The 20,826-nt window shown below is 40.1% G+C and overlaps 3 protein-coding genes across 6 annotated transcripts; 2 read left to right on the top strand and 1 right to left on the bottom strand.

The window, feature by feature from the left end:
* The first annotated feature begins 379 nt into the window (after nucleotides 1-379).
* Nucleotides 380-7,202, top strand: LOC112245897 (collagen triple helix repeat-containing protein 1). 2 transcript variants are annotated; one of them, XM_024414071.2, is made up of 5 exons: nucleotides 380-685; nucleotides 1,498-1,581; nucleotides 4,641-4,859; nucleotides 5,156-5,372; nucleotides 6,481-7,202. In XM_024414071.2, exons 1-5 carry the CDS (start codon nucleotides 575-577, stop codon nucleotides 6,621-6,623), a joined length of 774 nt encoding a protein of 257 aa, XP_024269839.2. In that variant the 5' UTR covers nucleotides 380-574; the 3' UTR covers nucleotides 6,624-7,202. The 2 variants fall into 2 exon arrangements, with proteins under 2 accessions (XP_024269839.2, XP_024269840.2); XM_024414072.2 differs by lacking the exon at nucleotides 1,498-1,581 and having other exon boundaries at nucleotides 383-685.
* LOC112245896 (mitochondrial folate transporter/carrier) lies at nucleotides 7,026-16,581 on the bottom strand. 3 transcript variants are annotated; one of them, XR_002952830.2, is made up of 8 exons: nucleotides 15,672-16,581; nucleotides 15,256-15,406; nucleotides 12,405-12,490; nucleotides 11,540-11,694; nucleotides 8,970-9,083; nucleotides 8,610-8,755; nucleotides 8,008-8,323; nucleotides 7,026-7,968 (listed from the first exon to the last, which is right to left on the bottom strand). XR_002952830.2 is itself a non-coding variant. In XM_024414070.2 (7 exons), the coding sequence occupies exons 1-7, from the start codon at nucleotides 15,859-15,861 to the stop codon at nucleotides 8,200-8,202; spliced, it is 966 nt and encodes a 321-aa protein (XP_024269838.1). In that variant the 5' UTR covers nucleotides 15,862-16,581; the 3' UTR covers nucleotides 7,026-8,199. The 3 variants fall into 3 exon arrangements, 1 of the variants encoding a protein (XP_024269838.1); XR_002952831.2 differs by having other exon boundaries at nucleotides 8,047-8,323; XM_024414070.2 differs by having other exon boundaries at nucleotides 7,026-8,323.
* Nucleotides 16,582-16,637: 56 nt separating this feature from the next.
* Nucleotides 16,638-19,425, top strand: LOC112245898 (tRNA selenocysteine 1-associated protein 1). Its single transcript, XM_024414073.2, has 7 exons — nucleotides 16,638-16,781; nucleotides 17,154-17,251; nucleotides 17,426-17,525; nucleotides 17,750-17,802; nucleotides 18,064-18,220; nucleotides 18,378-18,411; nucleotides 18,626-19,425. Exons 1-7 carry the CDS (start codon nucleotides 16,758-16,760, stop codon nucleotides 18,769-18,771), a joined length of 612 nt encoding a protein of 203 aa, XP_024269841.1. The 5' UTR covers nucleotides 16,638-16,757; the 3' UTR covers nucleotides 18,772-19,425.
* The last annotated feature ends 1,401 nt before the right edge of the window (nucleotides 19,426-20,826 follow it).

The following is a 20,826-nucleotide window of genomic DNA, read 5'->3' as shown; positions in this document are numbered from 1 at the left end:
TACAGACGTTGAACCATGTTGTCATGTCTGTGTTATTTGTCGCGTTCAAAACAACTGGGAACTTGGAAATCTCAGACTTCTGACTTCAGTGTGTTCAAGATGGGAAAAAACACTATTTTGCTCAAAAGTGTTTTTTTTCTTCCCTTTAGTGTGTGCACTTTACGTTATTTATACTTGAGATATCGCTTTTCAACAGTAAAAGTTCCAAATTCGCTGGAGCCCTTTGTTATAGTGAAACAATTGAGGGGGAACAAATAGCCTAAAACGGGTCTTGAACAAGTGACCACGTGGTTAACACACGTTCCAGTTCCAGACCAATTGAAACGCAGTAGGCTCACATTAGGATAATTTATATTTTCAAATAAAATGTTATTTCCCGCCCATGACAACAAATGAGAAGGTCCAGACATTTGACAAAGTTTAGTGACAAAAACTCATGAATCATACGCTATGTGAGAACACATTTATAGGCAGAGCATAGGCGCGCTCTAAACTTCGCTCATCCACACTCACTTGAAGCACCGAGCAGCAGGGAAGTGCTGTGGTCTCTCTCGATCTTTTGGGAAAATAAAAGATGGTATCAGCTCTAACTCGTCTGCTGCTCATCACCTGCGTGATTCTACCTTTCCATGGAGCAGAGAAATTGAGAAAGGCACTTGACAGGAAGGATGTTGAATACGAAAAGGTAAAAAAACCCCATCTCAAATCAACTATTGTGGGTTAAAGCTACACATCACTCAAAGTGCCGCAACTACCGAATCTCATCCCGATTAATTTAACCAATGTTTAAGCCTTTAATTGTTGCAATTTCCTTTCATTATTTCATCCTTTAGAATATTAAAACGTTTTTTTTTCAAAGATGTTTGCTTTTTAGTGATTTTCAGTTCTATACCTACTATCATCATTTTGAATGTGCTATGGATGATTGGTGCCACGTTGACCAGTGGCCACTCGCTAATGTTCTTTCAATATTATATGGCATGTTGGGCATAACTGATGCAAACAAGAAGTTGACAAAGGTCCAGCATGCAGAAGAATAACAAAGACCCAGACAGAAGTCATGAGTGGTCTGGCGGGTTCATTGTTTGTTCACTGGGCACAGACGAAATTTCAACGTCTAGTTTGGATTTACATTTGGTTCAGTTGTCAACTAACGTGAATTCAACGTGAAATCCACAAAAATGTCACCATGTCATTGGATTTCGGTTAAACTTTTTTTGGGGAAAAAAGACGAAATTCCATTATGTTGATGACTTTTTGCAAATCCAATGAGTTTTCCACGTTGATTCAACTCCTCACATTGATTTAGTTGTGGTTGGAACTGCATGGAAACGACATTTTCAACCCGTTTTTGCCCATTAGGTTTAGCCTAATGTAAAAGATTGGGTGAGTCCTTTGGTGTCCTCCTAGTCTGACATCTGACGAGCAGTAAAGGACTGCATGGTAATAACTGAGTAATGTGATTTGATGAACAGCATCTTGTTATTATCTGTCTAGTGTACTGGAAACGATGCAGACAAACCAAACTGCACCAGAATCGCTGCTGAATCCGATTCAAGAACCTCTTATTTGAACAACATGGTAATAATCTCATCCTTTCCAGATCATATAGCTTTTTTTCTTGCCAATGCAACGTTACTGTGTATTCTGTATGTCTTTAGCAGCATGCTCTCATATTGGCTTGAAGTCTGCACACTGTTTGCTGAGACATCACTTTTTTCGCTATTTTAGGTCTTCTTGTCCAGCTCGTTTGAAAAGTTTGGATCTGTGTGTGGTGTGTTGGGGATTTCCCAATGTTAGTCCATAGTTGCAATAACAGTCACTTTCTCTGTTATCACAGCAGTAGTATGTTTGTCTGTGTAAAGTATAAACGCTGTATATTATACAGTAGGCTACTGCAGTTTGTTCAGCACGTTTCAGAAACAGAGGTTCCTTTCATGGCTTTTGAATTCTCTCCAGAAATAAATGAAACCCGAATAAACATCTGAGACATTCATTCCCTCAACTGTGGTCTTATAATGATATTGTATCCAGTCCTGTATGGCTCAGTTGATAGAGCACGGCGCTTGTAATGCCAGGATTGTGGGTTGGAGTCCCTGGACCACCCATATGTAACAATGCATGGATAAAAGTGTCTGCTAAATGGCATATGTTAATAAAGGATAATAACCACATTCAAATATATGTATAGTCACAGATGCAGATTTACATATTGTCACTTATAGGCTACTTACTGTATTATGTATCTCAAATCCCATGCCTGTGCTCAAGTGCTTTTATAGGAGAATACTTGGTTTATCTTAGTCACAATCTGTCATTTCAACAGCATGACCCTGGTACTTTGTTTGGTAAACTGTGGGACCCAGACACATCACTCCCCCAGTCAGAACAGACCCCCAGGTGACTCCATCATTGCCACTTAATGACAAAAATAGACCGGGGTCTCGTTTTCCAATAGCGATGGAATGTAGGCGAGTGTTTTAACGATGCATCTTTCCTACAAAGGCCGAAGATTTATCAGGCGTTTCCCTAAACACCATACAGAGAGAATCGTCGCTAAGTGTATCGTTGGAGCACATGTTGATACTGTTAGGATCGAAAGAAAGCGAGTGCTGCTCTCGCTGCTCTCGGATCAGCTTTCTCCATCAAAATCTTTCCTTAAAGTTATAATGATTTCACAATACCGACGACGGAACAGTTCCTAGACCTAGAGAGATATTACTACTTATGGCTGGAAATATTGAGGGGTATTATTCTAATGATACATTTGCACAAAATCACTGATTTGGCAGATCATTGTACACATGTTAGGCTACACATCATAAAATATGTTGAGACAAATTAAAGACAGCAAAATATAACACATTTTATTAAACATGAAATGTATTTCAATATGATTGAAATAGGCCTATAGCTTACTGTTTATATTTTAATGCGATCATCTCTCATTTGAAACACATTTTTATAGGTCGCTAGCTTGTATCATTTGCAAAGACAGTGGCAACTTTGAATTTTTGTTCTGAAGTTATCATGCTCACAGAGACAGATGTGATTTATTCTATGTTTAGCGGAGATCTTCTGTGTATAAAGTGAAGTGGGAATGCAAAAAAGCATCTTACGGCTCGCTTAGCTGTTCTATGAGTGGTCTGAGGCAGGCGTTAGATTTCGAGTGTTTTCAAGTGCAACGTTAATAACGATGGTTCTGGGAAACAGCTCGGAGATGCTCATACGAAGGTTCTAACAATGAACTTAACCTTAAGATGCTTTTGGGAAACCGGGCCCAGGTCTCTTCAAGCCTGGTATATTGCTCACTATACCATTTGTGTCTCGACAGCTGGAATTTAAATGCGACATGTAATTCCATAGTCTACCCCATTTTATATTTGATTTTGCCATTCCTGAAATTCTCATTGTCTAAAAGTAATATGAACAATATCAGCTCAAGTTAGTTCTTGAAATAACCAGTTCACTGTAATATAAGCTGAAGTTGTCTTTGGTTTCTTTTTTGTTATAGAAGACTCAGGCTTTGCACAGCACAGCTGCATGACTAATAAAAAGCGGACATTTTCCTAGCCGATTATCAACGGTTACTTATGACTTCATTGAGCACTGGCAAATTCTTTCCTATGTTTGTTTATATCCTTTGAGTGAATGTTCTTGATCTGAGAACATGGCTACATTATTTATTCTGATACATTGTGCTTAGCTAAGAGTATCACAAGTTTGTATGTTAAATACTGGACTCTAGGCCTAGTACATTAGACAACAGCACAGAAAAATACTTCCTGATTTCCCCCGATTTACATCTACTCAGTTGCAGATTCACCAAGTATATCTACGTATCAGAGTCTTGCGATAAACAGTCATGTTAGAGAAGCATGGTTTCTCTCTCTGTGTGTGGTATGGTTACTCTGGCCAGCCAGCCTGTCTGTATGTGTTTGAGTCACTGTGAGTAAGAGGGAGCATCTGTTTAAACAAAACAGAACTGGACATTGAATCATGCTGGTCTGTCTGTCTCAAGTCACTGACTGACCACAAACACAGAAACACAGATTTACACTCTGAGTTCCTGATTCATTCACTCTATCACTCACATATTTTGGTCACAAAAGGCCCAGACATTTGACATCTTCTTTTGCACTTTTGTGATTGGGAGTCAAGTCCCCCTGGACACAAACTGGTTAAATCAGTGTTGTTTCCACATCATTTAAACAAACAAAAATCAATGTGATTTTAATTTGCAAAAAGTCATCAACATAAAGGAATTTCATAAATGTTTGTCTTTTTTTCACGCAACTTTTAGCCTAAATTCATGACAAGGTTCACATTTCTGTTGATTTCAGATTGAATTCACATTAGACAACTCAATCAACTGTAAATCAAAACTAGACATTGAACTGACGTCTGTGCCCACCATTATCCATTACAGGTCTAGATGTCCATTATCATGAATGTGGGCACATACATTTGATGTAGTTCATATGATGCTTAGATGACAACCTGGTATTTCTTATCTCTAGGTGGTATGTTATTAGTGTGGTTATTAGAACAGTCCGTTTCTCCTTCTTGTTCCCCATTATAACAGTGTCTCTCTCTCTCCCTCCATCTCTTCTCCTCTCCCTCCCTCTCTCATTCTCCAGTACAACAGCTGCCCCCAGGGTCCGGCTGGCACCCCTGGCAGGGAGGGTAACCCTGGCACCAATGGCATCCCTGGGACCCCTGGCATCCCGGGGCGCGATGGCATAAAGGGGGAGAAAGGAGAGTGTGTGAGTGAGGTGTTTGAGGAGCCCTGGAAACCCAACTACAAGCAGTGTGCCTGGAACTCACTCAACTATGGGATCGACTTGGGCAAGATAGCTGTAAGTGGCTGGCAATGCTCATTAGACAGGATCGGGGGCACAGAGTAATATAGTTACATCAGCATTATTACTATATTGATCATCCATAATAATGTTGATTGTGTTCGTTTAGAGAAAAGCATTCGTTAACATGTTATTTTCATTTGCTCTTAAGCCTCTGTACTAACTGTATAATTACTGTTAACAACATTGTATTATTCACACTGAATTGAAACCAGACATGAATACAAAACATAAAACATTGAAGATGCTATCATTGGATGCTAGTGTCTCCACCTCTCGTGTCTCCCCTGTAGGACTGTACATTCACCAAGCTGCGTTCAGACAGTGCCCTGCGTGTGCTCTTCAGCGGCTCCCTGAGGCTGAAGTGTAAGACAGCCTGCTGCCAGCGTTGGTACTTCACCTTCAACGGAGCTGAGTGTACAGGACCTCTGCCCATCGAGTTCATCATCTACCTCGACCAAGGCAGCCCTGAGCTCAACTCCACCATCAACATACACAGAACCTCATCTGGTAATCAACCTTACACTCACTATATACAGAACCTCATCTGGTAATCAATCTTACACTCACTATATACAGAACCTCATCTGGTAATCAACCTTACACTCACTATATACAGAACCTCATCTGGTAATCAACCTTACACTCACTATATACAGAACCTCATCTGGTAATCAACCTTACACTCACTATATCAGAACCTCATCTGTATAGAACCTCATCTGGTAATCAACCTCATCTGGTAATTACACTCACTATATACAGAACCTCATCTGGTAATCAACCTTACACTCACTATATACAGAACCTCATCTGGTAATCAATCTTACACTCACTATATACAGAACCTCATCTGGTAATCAACCTTACACTCACTAATCAACATCTTAATCACTCACTATATACAGAACCTCATCTGGTAATCAACCTATACACTCACTCAATACACTCACTATATACAGAACCTCATCTGGTAATCAACCTTACACTCACTATATACAGAACCTCATCTGGTAATCAACCTTACACTCACTATATACAGAACCTCATCTGGTAATCAACCTTACACTCACTATATACAGAACCTCATCTGGTAATCAACCTAACACTCACTATATACAGAACCTCTGGTTACAGATTATACCACCAACATGTATAGCTCATCCGGTAAGTGGAACGGAGCTAAACTGAGCTATTGTAGCTAGTAGTAGCCATTTGTTTCTGGTGGTATTTTGCTTATATATCTCAAATGTGAAATTTATTGTAGCTGTTAAAATATGAATAATATCTACTATTACTGTTTAAATTCTAATGTGAAGCAAGACATTTTGCATATGCATGCCCACTTCATAGTTTTCTGTAGCTGCCAAGTTCACCAGTGTAGCAAGACCAAAACAAAGCCATTAACAGCCCTTGTATTGGCACACATACGGCAGTGTGTGTGTTCAATGTAACTCAGGAAGTTGTCTTGTAAATATACCTCAATGACCTTAGTACTTTTCTCAGTGACACTTTGCCTTAAGTTGCCCTTATACCCTTTTAACTATGCATTAATGACTGTAGAAACGACACTTTGTTAACAGTCGTTAGAGTAACTCCTCTTCTTGTCTTGTCCCAGTTGAAGGGTTGTGTGAGGGGATCCGGGCAGGCCTGGTGGACGTGGCTATCTGGGTGGGGACCTGTGCTGACTACCCCAGAGGAGACGCATCTACAGGGTGGAACTCTGTATCCAGGGTCTTCATAGAGGAGCTGCCCAAATGAGGCCTTCTTTATTAAGTGATGGGACCAGGCCCCATAGAGAAAGAACCCCTAACAATCCTTCTGAAGCCTTTGACTACATATCAGTTTAGTTTCTGGATGGGTTCCTAGTCTTTGACAATGTCCTCTGGCCAATCAGACAACTTCAGTTGTGGCTAAATCCTACTACAGTATCACTGATGTTCACTTGAATGTTCACTTTTTGTACTACAGCACCTGGGTAGGGTCTAGTTTATTGGCCACATGAAATTAGATTTATTCCTCATTAGTCCCATTCCTGTTTAATAAGGCAAGATTTTGAATTACTGTCAATTAAGTCATGTATTATATGAATCATGCATTGTGTTACTCATTACACTATAACATGTTTTCCTATCGGATATATGTTTTTTGAAAATTGGTGAATTCATAAAGAAATGCATGGGTAGATATATTTTTCAAGTGACAAGTTAACACGACACAGCTTTAAAATTTCATCTGAAGCAAAAAAAGCTAACAAATGTTTTCCTATCAGAGAAGAACATCATTTGAACATTGGTTTATGCATTACCAGGTAAATTAATAAAGAAATGCATGTGTTGATATCTTTTTCCAAGTGAAAAGTGAACACAGGACAGCTGTTAAATGTAATCTGAAGCTACAAAAAGCTAACAAATGTTTGTCTATCAGAGAAGTTTTGTTGAACATTGGTTTATGCATGACCAGGTGAATTCATTAACAAATGTTTGTCTATCAGAGAAGTTTTGTTGAACATTGGTTTATGCATGACCAGGTGAATTCATTAACAAATGTTAATGTGTTCCTAGCGTTTTGAAATGACAAGTGAACATAGCACAGCAAAATGTAAAATTATCTGAAATGCAAAAGCAACATAAAGCATTCAACTTTAGTAGAACATTTGACCTGAAAATGAACTAATGCCAATTCAACACTGATATTTCAGATTAAGACTTCTGAAATTAACGTTATTTCAAAGATGTTAAACGGTGCAATCAGTCATCTTTGATCATTTCCTATGACATAATTATATGTACTACAGTATGACACCAATACATTAAATAAAAACAAATTGGGTGTACATTAGTACCCTGAAAATAGCAAGTATGCTCTTTTAACACACACACACACAGTACTCACATCACAGCCAGCAGCATTGAAATGGTTCATTTTGCTTTGATGTTTCACACCGACATCCTGTATAGTACCTCCAGTGAGGTCTGTTCTTCTCTGATGCATCCAAGGAAGAGACAGAGACCAGTCTTTAATTATCAGCATTGTCAACATCATGTTTTGACTCGGCTGCCAGAGGTGCATCCAGGTGACATGTCTGCTTCAGTTGTCCAGTTACCTGCTGTGACAGTTCTGGAGACTTCAGTAGTCCAGTTACCTGCTGTGACAGTTCTGGAGACTTCAGTAGTCCAGTTACCTGCTGTGACAGTTCTGGAGACTTCAGTAGTCCAGTTACCTGCTGTGACAGTTCTGGAGATTTCAGTTCATGGCTTATCTTATCTAGCGCCACATACACTGTCTGAGTCCCTTCCTTTTTGTGGTCCTTCCATGGCTGTCTCCTTAATCCTCCTCACTTCTGGCCCATCAGGAAGCGAGACACGTTCTCATAGACCACGAAGGTGATACAGCAGGCTGGGGTGACACGGATCAGGTTGGGCACCATGCCTTTATAGAACCCTACAGCTCCCTCATTCCTGTGGAGGAGGGGCCAAAAGAAACACAGTAGTCACTATGGGAGGGGGAAAAAACAGACTGAAATGGCAGCATTGGAATGGGCGTTAGCAAGCTTTCTCATGGCTCTCTGTAGGGTTAGAGTTTGAAGCTGCAGATCTTTGTTGCTTCACACTGTTATGTTACCTAACCCATGAACATGGTTATATGCCCAGTTAACAGTCAATTATACCAAGTTTTGGAAAGTTAACCTAAAACTAGCTGTTTTCCCTGTATGTACAGTTAACCAACAGTGTGGTCTTGGCCTACCTCCATGTCCTCCTGACCACATCCAGGACTCCATTGTATTTATTATGCTGGTCCTGCAGACGAGCCCGCACCACCTGGTAAGGGTATGTGGTAGCCACAGCAAATATTTTGGATAGAGCTGCCATTGTGATATATTCCAATGGATTCTAGTCAGACCGAGAGAGAGAGAGAGGTTGGAGGAATGATGCCTGTGAGTCACTTCTTTCATAAGCATTACGGTAATTCTTCCAGAAATCCTGCAACACTTAGATGTGGGTTTTCTTTATAAGTACTTTAAAGGTTTACTCCCCATATGGTTGAGTCATTAAAACTAGGTGTATAGAAGTCTTAATGTTTCCTCACTCTGCAGTCTGCACTCACCAGTTTAGCTTCTGAAGGCATTTTCTTGTATTTGTTGTAGTCTCTCTTCAACTCCTCATAGGCCATGAACTGCAATGCCCCGTGTGACGTGCCAAATAAACCAGGAACATACCCCTGGAGGATTAAACACTGGGGTCATTATCTGTACCTGACAAATACACTTTGAAATTAAATGTTATATATTAACTTCCAAATCCAATTGATATGATCATGGTATTTATAATATTGAAAAAGACTTATAGCTGATTTAAAGACACTAATATCTTGAAAGACAATTTATCCAATCGACTACCCAGGCTGTTCAATTCCAGTCCTGGAGGTCCGAAACACTTCTGTTTTTGTTTCTACCTGGTAGTTAATTGCACTCAACTGGTGTCCCAGGTCTGAATTAGTCCCTTATTAGAAGTAGAGGATGACAACCAGAAGTGTTTTGGCCTTAGAGGACTGACATTGATCAGCCCTGTTCTGTGCACGATCTACTCCTACTAACACTACTAACTACTTTATTGAGGAAAAAATGTACTTATTACTATGACTGTGAACAGCTGTGTAAAGTAGTTAAGTAAAAATACTTTAACATACTACTTAAGTAGTTTTTGGGGTAGCTGTACTGGTTTGGTGCAGTCTGGATTGCCTAATATAAGGAATTTGAAATGACTGATTATTTAGCTTTTTATACTTAAGTATATTTTAGCAATTACATTTACTTTTGATACTTAAGTATATTTAAAACCAGATACTTAAACTTTTACTCAAGTAGTATTTTAATGGGCGACTTTCACTTGAGTCGTTCCCTATTAATGTATCATTACTTTTATTGAAGTATCACAATTTGGTACTTTTTCCACCACTGACTGAAATGTTGTTGTCTCACCTAGCTGTCTTAAGATGAATGCACTAAATGTATGTCCCTCTGGATAAGAGTGTGCTAAATTGCTCAAATGTAAAATGGATGTACTGCCCCCTTGTGGTAGTCTACAAGACATACATTCAAATTTTATGCAACTACAGTACATTCTGTAAAACTTCAATAAAAGCAAATTACCAAATTCACATAGAAATTTGAGTTATAGGTATGTCTCTCATTGAAAGCAAGTCTAAGAAGTGGTACATCTGTTCTATGTGGCTATTTCTATGCTTCTTGTTCTTAAGTTTTGTTTTGCGTCTTTTACTTTCGGTTTTGTACACCAGCTTCAAACATCTGAAAATACAATATTTTGGGGTATGGAAAAGCTATTTCACAGCGGTTTAGATGGTACAATTATTCTCTACACTACACTAAATTAAATCAGGCTAACTCAAATCAAATCAAAGTTTATTTGTCACGTGGGCCAAATACAACCGTACAGTGAAATGCTTACTTACAAGCTTTAACCAACAGTGTAATTTCAACAACAACAAAAAATGTATTAGGTGAACAATAGGTAAGTAAAGAAATAGAAACAACCATAAAAAGACAGTGATAAATAACAGTAGCGAGGCTATAAAGGTAGCGAGGCTATATACAGGCACCTGTTAGTCGGGCTGATTGAGGTAGTATGTAACATGTAGATATGGGTAAAGTGACTATGCATATATGATGAACAGAGAGTAGCAGTAGAGTAAAAGAGGAGTTGGCGGGTGGTGGGACACAATGCAGATAGTCTGTGTTGCCAATGTGCGGGAGCTCTGGTTGGTCGGGCTAATTGAGGTAGTATGTACATGAATGTATAGTTAAAGTGACTATGCATATATGATAAACAGAGAGTAGCAGCAGCGTAAAAGAGGGGTTGGGAGGGGACAATGCAAACAGTCCGGGTAGCCATTTGATTACCTGTTCAGGAGTCTTATTAGAACTATTAGAATTTGAGCAACCAAGAAATGTCAGAGAGATTTCTGCATCTTTAATAGCCGTGGTGTCTATTTGCTTCAATCACTGAACACAATCTGTGCTTATTAGAGAGAGGTTTCTATCTGAGCCAGGCGACTATGTCCTTAATCCACACAGCTTTTGCTCAATCAAAAGTTGAAAGGACTACCACACTGTTTATTGTGACCAGTATGACGAGTATAAACATTATAATAACAAATTCATTGTAGATCAGACTTGCAAAGACTAGCGTGCCTATCATACACCCTAATTTCACGCATCAGCTCCATAGAGAGCTCCATTTGATCTCGTGTTTTCGTTTTGGTGGCGCCATGGCTGGCAACAATGACAGAATAAATGTAAAAAATGTTGACTGTGGGAAGATCGGAGCTTTGTCCATGGTGACCTCGTAAACAATTCATTTAGACCCAGCGTTGATTTGAAACAGGCGTTTATTTGCTGAAGTGTTTGCCGATATCCGGCTATTAAAAAGGACAGGTGGCTATTTGAGACAGCGTTAAATTGAAGTTTTATGGTACATTGCCTAATTTTAGGCTGTGAGGGATCATAAGGAGAAAACATGTTTAATTATGACACCATTCACATGTCCTGCACATTCACTGGACCTGACCTGTAAGCAGACAAGAGTCCTAATAAGCTCTATTCAGGATACAGCCATCATACATACAGATGACAAAACCTGGGTTATACTGAGCCTCACCCTGTACAGTCCAGGTATCCCCTCATGCCGGTAGATCTTCACCAGTGCATCCATCATCCCTTTATACTGTTTCCTGGTGGGATCAGCGTTATACTGCAGCACCAGGCGAGTCTTAGTCACCCAGATAGGGTTGGTTAGGGTGAGAGTCAATACACCTGGAGACAGAGGAAGAGGTGAGTTTCTGAGCTATCACACACACACACGCACGCACGCACACACACACGCGAGCACACACGCACGCACGCACACACACACACACAGCTGCATAAGTGTACAACATGAATTAAACCAAACTACAAGCTCTACGCTACATTACATGGAGCCTGTGAAGCATGGAGCTGGTGAAGACATCCCTATCTCATTAAGTTGAATTAATGTCACTTGAGGTTGGTAGAACACGACACAGAGCAGTCCGTGTCTTTCTTCCCTTTACCATTGTCTGGCAATGAGTGCAGTGCATTAGTTACTTCCACTGAGCTCTCTAACATCATTAGGCTAGGGTAAATCAAATCACATGACTGTATATAGCCAAAATAATAATAAAAGGTCAGAAAATTGACCAGTAACTGTATACATATGTACTTTTTCCTGAGTCAGAAGAGTCAAATATTTTGTTCCAACCAGTCAGTCACATGCCTGATTCAACTAATCAAAGTCTGGACTAGAGGAGCAGACTATGATATGTTTATTTAGCTGTGTAACGGTAACTGTTTGATTGGAATGAAAGCATGGACCGATCCACACTGGACCTATGCGGATAGATCAAACAGTGTTGACCTTCGAAGTTATGGTTATAGACATTGTATTGACCTCACGCCACCATCAGTGTGTGTGTCCCTGGGGTCTAGACAAAGGCAGTACTAACCTGCTTGGGCGGCTGACAGCAGGTGTTCTGTGGCACTCAGTTCAGACTGACGCCCTTCCTTAGTGTACTCCTTGATGGCATTGTAACTGTGGGGGAAGGTAACACAGACAGTACAGAAAATTAATTGGACACTTCAATAGACAAATCCCTAAGCTACCATTGCTATTTAAAAGTGCTATCATCAACAGTCATGTTAAGTTATGAGTTCGTATTTGATTGGATAGATCAGGGGATTTTTTTTTTTTTGGGGGGGGTTTAATGTGAAAAATAATTATTTTATGAATATCGCTAGCTGCAACAGAATACCATCATGGATAAAAAAAATTACGTCTCCGTGTCCAGTATGAAGGAAGTTAGAGGCAGTTTGCCAACTAGAGTTAGCGTAATGACTTGAAGATTACACTAACAGTTAGCATGCTAACTGTTTTGTTCAACCCGCTCTGGGGAAGTAGATAAATGGCTTCATTGCCAAAATCTCAAACTACCCCTTTAAAATTGAGGAAATAACAGTAATTGGAGCTAATTCGTTTTTTTCTGTATAGAAAATTCTTAGGCGGGCTGTGGTCATATTCAGGACAGGAAAACTGTTTCAGTGTCAACTTAAACAACCAAAACCAGATAGAAAACATGCAGAAAATATATTGAACTATATATACAGTACCAGTCAAAAGTTTGGACACACCTACTCATTCATGGGTTTTTCTTTATTTTTACTATTTTCTACGTTGTAGAATAATAATGAATATATCAAAACTATGAAATAACACATATGGAATAATGTAATAACCAACAAAGTGTTAAGGAAATCAACATTCATTTTATTTTTGAGATTCTTCAAAGTAGGCACCCTTTGCCTTGATGACAGCTTTGCACACTCTTGGCATTCTGGGGCGGCAGGTAGCCTAGTGGTTGGGCCAGTAACCGAAAGGTTGCTAGATCGAATCCCCGAGCTGACAAGGTAAAAATGTGTTGCTCTGTCCCTGAACAAGGCAGTTAACCCACTGTTCCTAGGCCGTCATTGTAAATAAGAATTTGTTCTTAACTGACTTGCCTAGTTAAATAAAATATTTTTTTTAAATTCTCTCTCCACCAGCTTCATGAGGAATGCTTTTCCAACAGTCTTGAAGGAGTTCCCACATATGGTGAGCACTTGTTGGCTGCTTTTCCTTCACTCTGCGGTCCAACTCATCCCAAACAATCTCAATTGGGTTGAGGTCGGGTGATCGTGAAGGCCAGGTCGTCTGATGCAACTCTCCTTCTTGGTCAAACAGCCCTTACACAGCCTGGATGTGTGTTTTTGGTCATTGTCCTAGCGAAAAACAAATGATAGTCCCACTAAGCCAAAACCAGATGGGATGGCATATCGCTACAGAATGCTGTGGTAGCCATGCTGCTTAAGTGTGCCTTGAATGTTAAATACCAGCGAAGCACCCCCACACCTCCTCCTCCATGCTTCAGCCACACATGCAGAGATAAGCCGTTCACCTACTCTACGTCTCACCAATACACCGCGGTTGGAACCAAAAATCTCAAATTTGGACTCATCAGACCAAAGGACAGATTTCCACCTGTCTAATGTCCATTGCTTGTGTTTCTTGGTTCAAGCAAGTGTCTTCTTCTTATTGGTGTCCTTTAATAGTGGTTTCTTTGCAGCAATTCAACCATGAAGGCCTGATTCACGCAGTCTCCTCTGAAAAGTTGATGTTGAGATGTGTCTGTTACTTGAACTCTGTGAAGCATTTATTTGGGCTGCAATTTGAGGTGCAGTTAACTCTAATGAACTTATCCTCTGCAGCAGAGGTAACTCTGGGTCTTCTATGGCGGTCCTCACGAGAGCCAGTTTCATCATAGCGCTTGATGGTTTTTGCGACTGCACTTGAAGAAACTTTCAAAGTTCTTTACATTTTCCAGATTGACTGACCTTCATGACTTAAAGTAATGATGGACTGTCGTTTCTCTTTGCTTATTTGAGCTGTTCTTGCCATAATATGGACTTGGTCTTTTACCAAATAGGGCTATCTTCTGTATACCACCCCTGTCACAACACAACTGATTGGCTCAAATGCATTAAGGAAAGACATTTTTTTTTTGATTCCACAATGGAACTTTTAACAAGGCACACCTGTTAATTTAAATGCATCCCAGGTGACTACCTCATGAAGCTGGTTGAGAGAATGCCAAGAGTGTGCAAAGCTGTCATCAAGGCAAAATGTGGCTACTTTGCAGAATCTCAAATATAAAATATATTTGTTTAACACTTTTTTGGTTACTACATGATTCCATATGTGTTATTGTGTTATGTGTTATTGTCTTCACTATTATTCTACAATGTAGAAAATAGTAAAAAATAAAGATAAGTAGATGTGTCCAAACTTTTGACTGGTACTGTATATATTTTAAATAATACCATATTTGAGTACTAACAATCCAATAATAGCTAGACAGTCAGGGATTTTGTTATAATGTCTGAGCAGCAGAACACAGCATTGAGCATGGCAAAATGCATAGAATTGCTGGAAATTAGCTTTAAAACTGCAGAATTGTCTCTTAGCTCCATGCCAAACTGTGTAGAATTGCTGTAAACTAGCTTCAAATCTTCAACATTTTATGTCAGCTCAATGGAAATATTTGTAGAATTGCAGAAAATTTGATTTTGTAAAAATAAAATAAAAATGTCTGCAGTTTACCTGGTGAAGAAAAGTTTAAAAAAAAATAATAATAATTAAACTGGGATAGACTATTGAAATTAAAATATATGTCAGCTAATGGACTGTCATGTCATCCAGCGTCATATTGTAAAGTTATTATCCCTGAGAAAGTAGACCAGTTTTACTTCTCTGGTTATACATACAAGAAGAAGTAGAGGCCCCATGATGCCCCAGCACCCCAGATGTTGGGGGTGACTCCTTGGTAGAGTCCTCGGACCCCCTCCTGCTGCCACACATTTCTCAAACAATGAATAATGCCATTATATTTAGGTCTCAGGTCCAGTCCATCACTCACTGCAGGAAAAATACAAGGCAGGGGAAAACATGCACTGTCAGAGTCAACAGACAACAGAACATCAACTGTCCATTCAAGTTATAGCCAGGTAGCAAGCTACTCCTATGTTATTACCATGTGCCATGACCATTACCATGATTGCATAATTTTCAGGTTCTTACACCTGTCAAAGGTAGAAGTTAGCTAGCTGCGTCAGGACATTAGTCAGGACAAATAAACACCTTGTAGCTAAGAGTTTTAGAGCCACACATTGACATAAGTTACCTGCAAACCTGATTTTGACTAGGTCAAGAGGGTGAAGCACCAGTGTTGACACGACTCCTCCACTGAGTCCTGCAACCAAATTCTCTATTTTGACATGGCTATAGACTTGCTGGATATGTCCTGCTATGGAGAAAGGTGTGCTACTTCCAGGGGATCCCGAAGAAGCAGGAAGTCCTGTAGCAGGACTCATGTTTACCTAGTTATTCTGTGAATTTAGCTAGAAGTTAACGTCAGCTAATGTTACTTGATGCTTCCGAATTGATTCAACTGAACGCGCACGCTATCGTGCTACTGTAAAATCTAATCCCGGAATCCAAAAGGCACATACTTGAAGTAACCACATCATATTTTAAGGCGTTTTAGTGACCCACGTTTTTGTCATGTGGTACAAGCTACATTTATGTTTGGCACGACCTTCCCAATGACTAGTTCGCAGCAGATATGCCCAGTTCAAAACAACTGGTACTCAGACCTCGGAAACCTCCGACTTCCCTGGGTTCAAGATAATTGGGAACTCGGAAAAAAATAGCTCCAACTGTAAAAATCGTTTTGAACGTCATCCAACTCGGAATTCCAAATCTGAAACTCGGACATCTTTCTAGGGCTCCAAATTTCCTACCAGAATATCACTGACTTCATGATTTGACCTCGTTTTTTCCCGCGTTTCCAGTTTTCTTACGATGCAGTGTTCAAACAACAGCCAACCCGGAAATCTCAGACTTCCGACTTCAGTGCGTTCATGACAACTGGGAACTCGGAAAAACGAACTCCGCCTGAGAAAACGGTCATCCAACTCGGAATTCCAAGCGGGAACTTCGGCCTCCTTCTCGAACTCGGTCATTCCGACCGATCACTGACGTTTTTTTTTTTCGAATTCCCAGTTGTCTTGAACGCACCAAAAGCGCCAATAGGTTTTAGGAAATGTGACGCAATGTGGAGGACTTTACTATCCCACAATGCAACAGTAAAAGGAACACCCCCAACCACCATCCACAAATCCTCTAGATGGCAGTCTGCAAATTTGCAACAATCGCAGCTTGTGTTATGAAGCTGTGTTTACGTTGGTGAACTAAAATTGTAAACAAAATGAGTTGCTTATGGATGGGTAACGTAAGTCCTGATATGTTATTATAACAACTTTGCATGCATAGAAAAGCATTAGCATATCCTAGCTCTTGTGTGACTCCCACTTTAGGATAGCTAGTGTTACCTCCCCTCAGTGCTACCACCGTGATAACAACTAGCTCGTTAGCTAATAGATGCACCCTCACTGACAAGCCCCAAAGAGCCTCTAGTCTAGTGAAGACTGTCATTTCCAGGTGATAAAGACCACACCAAGTCAGTGACCCTGACCGTTTGAGAATATGTTCAGTTGAATGTAGCTATCTAGCTAGCTAGAGTGTAGAGTGTAGGCAACTTACAGTAGCTAGCTAGAGTATAGGTTTTCTGTTAAACTTAGTGTTTTTCTCTCATCCCCTGTAGTTAGAGCCTTATATGGACGAGAAGTTCATCTCTCGTGCATTCGCCACCATGGGAGAGCTTGTGGTGGGGGTGAGAATCATCCGGAACAAAATGAACTGGTAAGACGGGAGAACATTAGGCTACTACAATAGGAGGGTTATGACTGATGCTGATTTTTTTGTCTTTGGGGATGTCTTGTAGCTACTGTATTACTATCACTATTCAATAACAATAAATTGCACAACCATCAAACACGACACCTATGTGTTTTGGTCCTTCTCCACCTTGTCTAGGGGTGCAGCAGGCTATTGCTTTGTTGAGCTGGCAGACGAGGCCACTGCTGAGAGGTGTCTCAGGAAAGTTAACGGGAAGCCTCTCCCTGGAGCCACACCGGTACAGGGCCACCACACACACACACACAGCACTTAATGATTCCACATTGATTTCCAATCCCGAATCAACCCATAGCCCCTACCTACTACACCTATTTCAGGCACTCTGAGAGGATTGGATATGTATAGGGCATATGGTGAACTATTGATATACCCATTAACTTTATTAGAGATAAATAACGTCTGGAATAATCCATTCTGAACAAAACACTCTCTTCTCTACAGCCAAAGAGGTTCAAACTAAACCGCGCCACGTACGGAAGGCAAGGAGAGAACAGGTATGTACTGCATGCCACTGAACTGACTTTGTCCAGGGACTAACAGAGCCTCCCTTCATACAGTAAAGGTAGTTGTGTGTAGATGAAAGAAGACGCTTTTACTCCATTTGTTTGGTATGTTCAAGTTGTTGTCTCCCATCACAGATGTAGGACATATCCCAAATAATCCACACTTTTCATTCATTACTTATTATTAATAGCATATTGATTTTTAATAACCTTTATGAATAAACATGATATTTTTCTTTCCTGTAAAAACAGAGGTGGTTACTCAGACAACAGGTACAGTCAGCCATACTCGTACAACAACAACCAGTACTACCAACAGTACCCTGACTACTACTCCAACTGGGGCTATGACCAGAACATAGGCAGCTACGGAGGTTACAACTACAACCACTATGACTATAGCAACCAGGTGTGTTCTCCCAACCCCTCTACTCTACCGCTCTTTACATATAAATAAGCTGTACCATTCTAATGACCACTGAATATGTGATGTTAGAGGTTAATAACCGTGGTTCTCAGGGTTAGGGTATGGCTGTTGTGAGTAAAGACCTTTCTTTTTGTTTTAGGGTTATGGGGAGACTGAAGATGATGGACTGGAGTGTGAGTGCTCTGTTTTCTTTCATTTCTCTCTTTCTTTCTCATTTCTCTCTCAAAAAAGCAGCTTAAGTATTTGACACTATTTGACATAATGTATTGATCCCAGGCCTGGAGTATAGCCTTCAAACTGTCCAGTCTGTCTGATCTTTAAGGTTCTCGGGCTGTGCCCCTTTGTCTGTGTGCCTGACTGTGTGCCTTGTGTGTGTGCCTCCTGCAGACCCCATGGTGGCATTGGATGTGGTGGCTGCCAACAGGCAATACATGGAGGAGAGTGAGGAGCTGTATGATGCCCTCACAGACTGCCACTGGCCTGCCCTGGAGCCTCCTGGTCCTACTGCTGTTGCACCATCCAAGGCACAGTAGAGCTAGCAGACCCCCTGGTCGACAGACAGCAACAGTCAGACTCTCTCAACCTCTCGATGTGGATTGTTTGGAACAGCCCAGTGTGAAGGTTCAAAGGGTAAAGGCATCTCGTCCTGCCTGCCAAGAGTAGCTGGTCTTCAGTGTATGGTACTCTTGCAATGGACTAAGCTAAGCGAACAGACCACAGTGTATGATTCGTGTGATTTGTGTGAACCCAGCTCCAGTGACTGAAAGGATGCTCCCCTCATGTTTGAATTTTTATTGCTCACCCCCACTCATTTCTTTTGGGTTATTGGGCACTGGTTTTGCTCCAATTGATTGCCCAATGAACAGGCTTGTTTCGGTGCTTGATGTCTTTGTAATCATCTTAAAGGACCGCAGTGCGAGTATGAGCCTCTGTCTTTTCCCTCCCTCACATAGCTTCCTTTTCATATTTATTGTCCACACCGGAAAATAGAATAAGATTGAAATATAATCCCTATTCGACACCCTATTCTACCTATTGATTATCTATCTAGGGTCACTTGCTTTTTATTGTGGAGTGGAAGACTGTGTAGTGGGTGTTTTAAACCTTTCTCCTCCATGTTATAATTTGAAAGCTGTGGTACAGACAGGATTGTTGATTCTGCTTTGTGTAAATATTCTTCAACAGAAGACAATGTGGAGGTGCGTGTATTCATTCTCAATTCATCAGTAGCACTTTATAATAACTTACATGAATAATACGTTATAAAAGCTTCATAAATTAATATATATGCTTTTTCGTGTTTTCATATAATGAAATACTTTAAGTAGGTTATGAATGCTTATTCATTAGAGTTATTATAAAGTGGAACTGTTTCATCAATGTCAAATGGAATGTCCTGTTTAGCAGGATATGATGGTATTCTTTAAGGCTAGTCTACGGATCACCTCATATTACTGTAGTAGAAATACAGTATCAGATCAGCTTGTTCAGTGTTAATTAGCTCCGAGACCACATGCTGACTACAGCAAAGAATATCTGTATCTACAAGCTCACATCACCAGTGTTCATATGTCTTGCTTTTGAAGATAAATACATGTGACATTGATGCTCTGAGACCGACATGTATTAAAAGCTCATTCTGATACATGTAATTAATTATATAACATATTTGGTTGTGAATTTATTGCATTTTTTTGTCTTTTAATTTGTTATTTTTCAGGAGTGTAGCTATGTCTTGACAATGTGGAACAACCTAATTCCGAAACAAACTTTAGGGCCCTAAAATTATCTGTTACTCTATTTGAAAAGATGAACTAAAAACCTGCTCCTGTAATAACAGAGTAGAGAAGCACAAAAAAATATGATATATGTTTTTGCTCCATGTACATGAAAATCCATCTTTTACTAGTTTCAATTCACCAGATTGGGGGTATTCCGTCCTAGAATCCTCCTCAATTATAAGCTGGAATCAGAATCCTGAAGTGAAACAATAGTGAAACAGAGCCATTCAGGTTGCAACCAGGTACCTCAATCATTCCACACACCCAGCCCCAGAGAGTGTCTATCGTTGCAGACTGTTCTCATAGACTAGATGTAGCATAGTGTACGTACATCTGGGACACTCAAATGAGTATGTTATGTTTAGTTTGGTATGCTCACATAGAAGGGTTCTTATGGCAAAAATGAAAGTAGGTTGGTCGGGATGGGTGGGGTGGGTGGATAATGTAAACGTCTAGCAACCTGAAGGTTGCATGTTCAAATGTCATCATGGACAACTTTAGCATTTTAGCAAATTAGCAACTACTTAGCTTGTTAGCTAACCCTTCCCCTAACCTTAATCCTTTTAGCTAATCCTTCCCCTAACCTTAATCCTTTTAGCTAACCCTTCTCCTATCCTTAACCCCTAGAGCTAGCTAACATTAGCGTTAGCCACAACAAATTGAAATTTGTAACATATGTTTTGCAAATTCGCAACATATTGTACGTTTTTCAATTGGTAACATACGAAATGGATGATGCACATTAACAAACTAATACATACCATATGAAACGTAACATATACTAAATCAGTGGTCACCAACCGGTCA

This window comes from Oncorhynchus tshawytscha, linkage group LG23 (assembly GCF_018296145.1).
Source record: "Oncorhynchus tshawytscha isolate Ot180627B linkage group LG23, Otsh_v2.0, whole genome shotgun sequence".
NCBI lineage: Eukaryota > Metazoa > Chordata > Actinopteri > Salmoniformes > Salmonidae > Oncorhynchus > Oncorhynchus tshawytscha.
Note: the sequence above shows the minus strand (reverse complement) of the source record. Positions and strands in the feature narration are given on the sequence as shown.

Bases quoted from the DNA above. Each gene is read 5' to 3' on its own strand.
- LOC112245897 (XM_024414071.2), top strand. From the start codon at position 575: ATGGTATCAGCTCTAACTCGTCTGCTGCTCATCACCTGCGTGATTCTA. The intron at 1,582-4,640 runs GTAATAATCTCA...CTCATTCTCCAG, and splicing joins CCTCTTATTTGAACAACATG to TACAACAGCTGCCCCCAGGG. The intron at 5,373-6,480 runs GTAATCAACCTT...GTCTTGTCCCAG, and splicing joins CATACACAGAACCTCATCTG to TTGAAGGGTTGTGTGAGGGG.
- LOC112245898 (XM_024414073.2), top strand. From the start codon at position 16,758: ATGAGTTGCTTATGGATGGGTAAC. The intron at 18,221-18,377 runs GTGTGTTCTCCC...TTTTTGTTTTAG, and splicing joins ACTATGACTATAGCAACCAG to GGTTATGGGGAGACTGAAGA. The intron at 18,412-18,625 runs GTGAGTGCTCTG...TGCCTCCTGCAG, and splicing joins TGAAGATGATGGACTGGAGT to ACCCCATGGTGGCATTGGAT.
- LOC112245896 (XM_024414070.2), bottom strand. From the start codon at position 15,861: ATGAGTCCTGCTACAGGACTTCCTGCTTCTTCGGGATCCCCTGGAAGT. The intron at 9,084-11,539 runs GTGAGGCTCAGT...TTAATCCTCCAG, and splicing joins GGATACCTGGACTGTACAGG to GGGTATGTTCCTGGTTTATT. The intron at 8,324-8,609 runs GTAGGCCAAGAC...CCTCCTCCACAG, and splicing joins GTGGTCAGGAGGACATGGAG to GAATGAGGGAGCTGTAGGGT.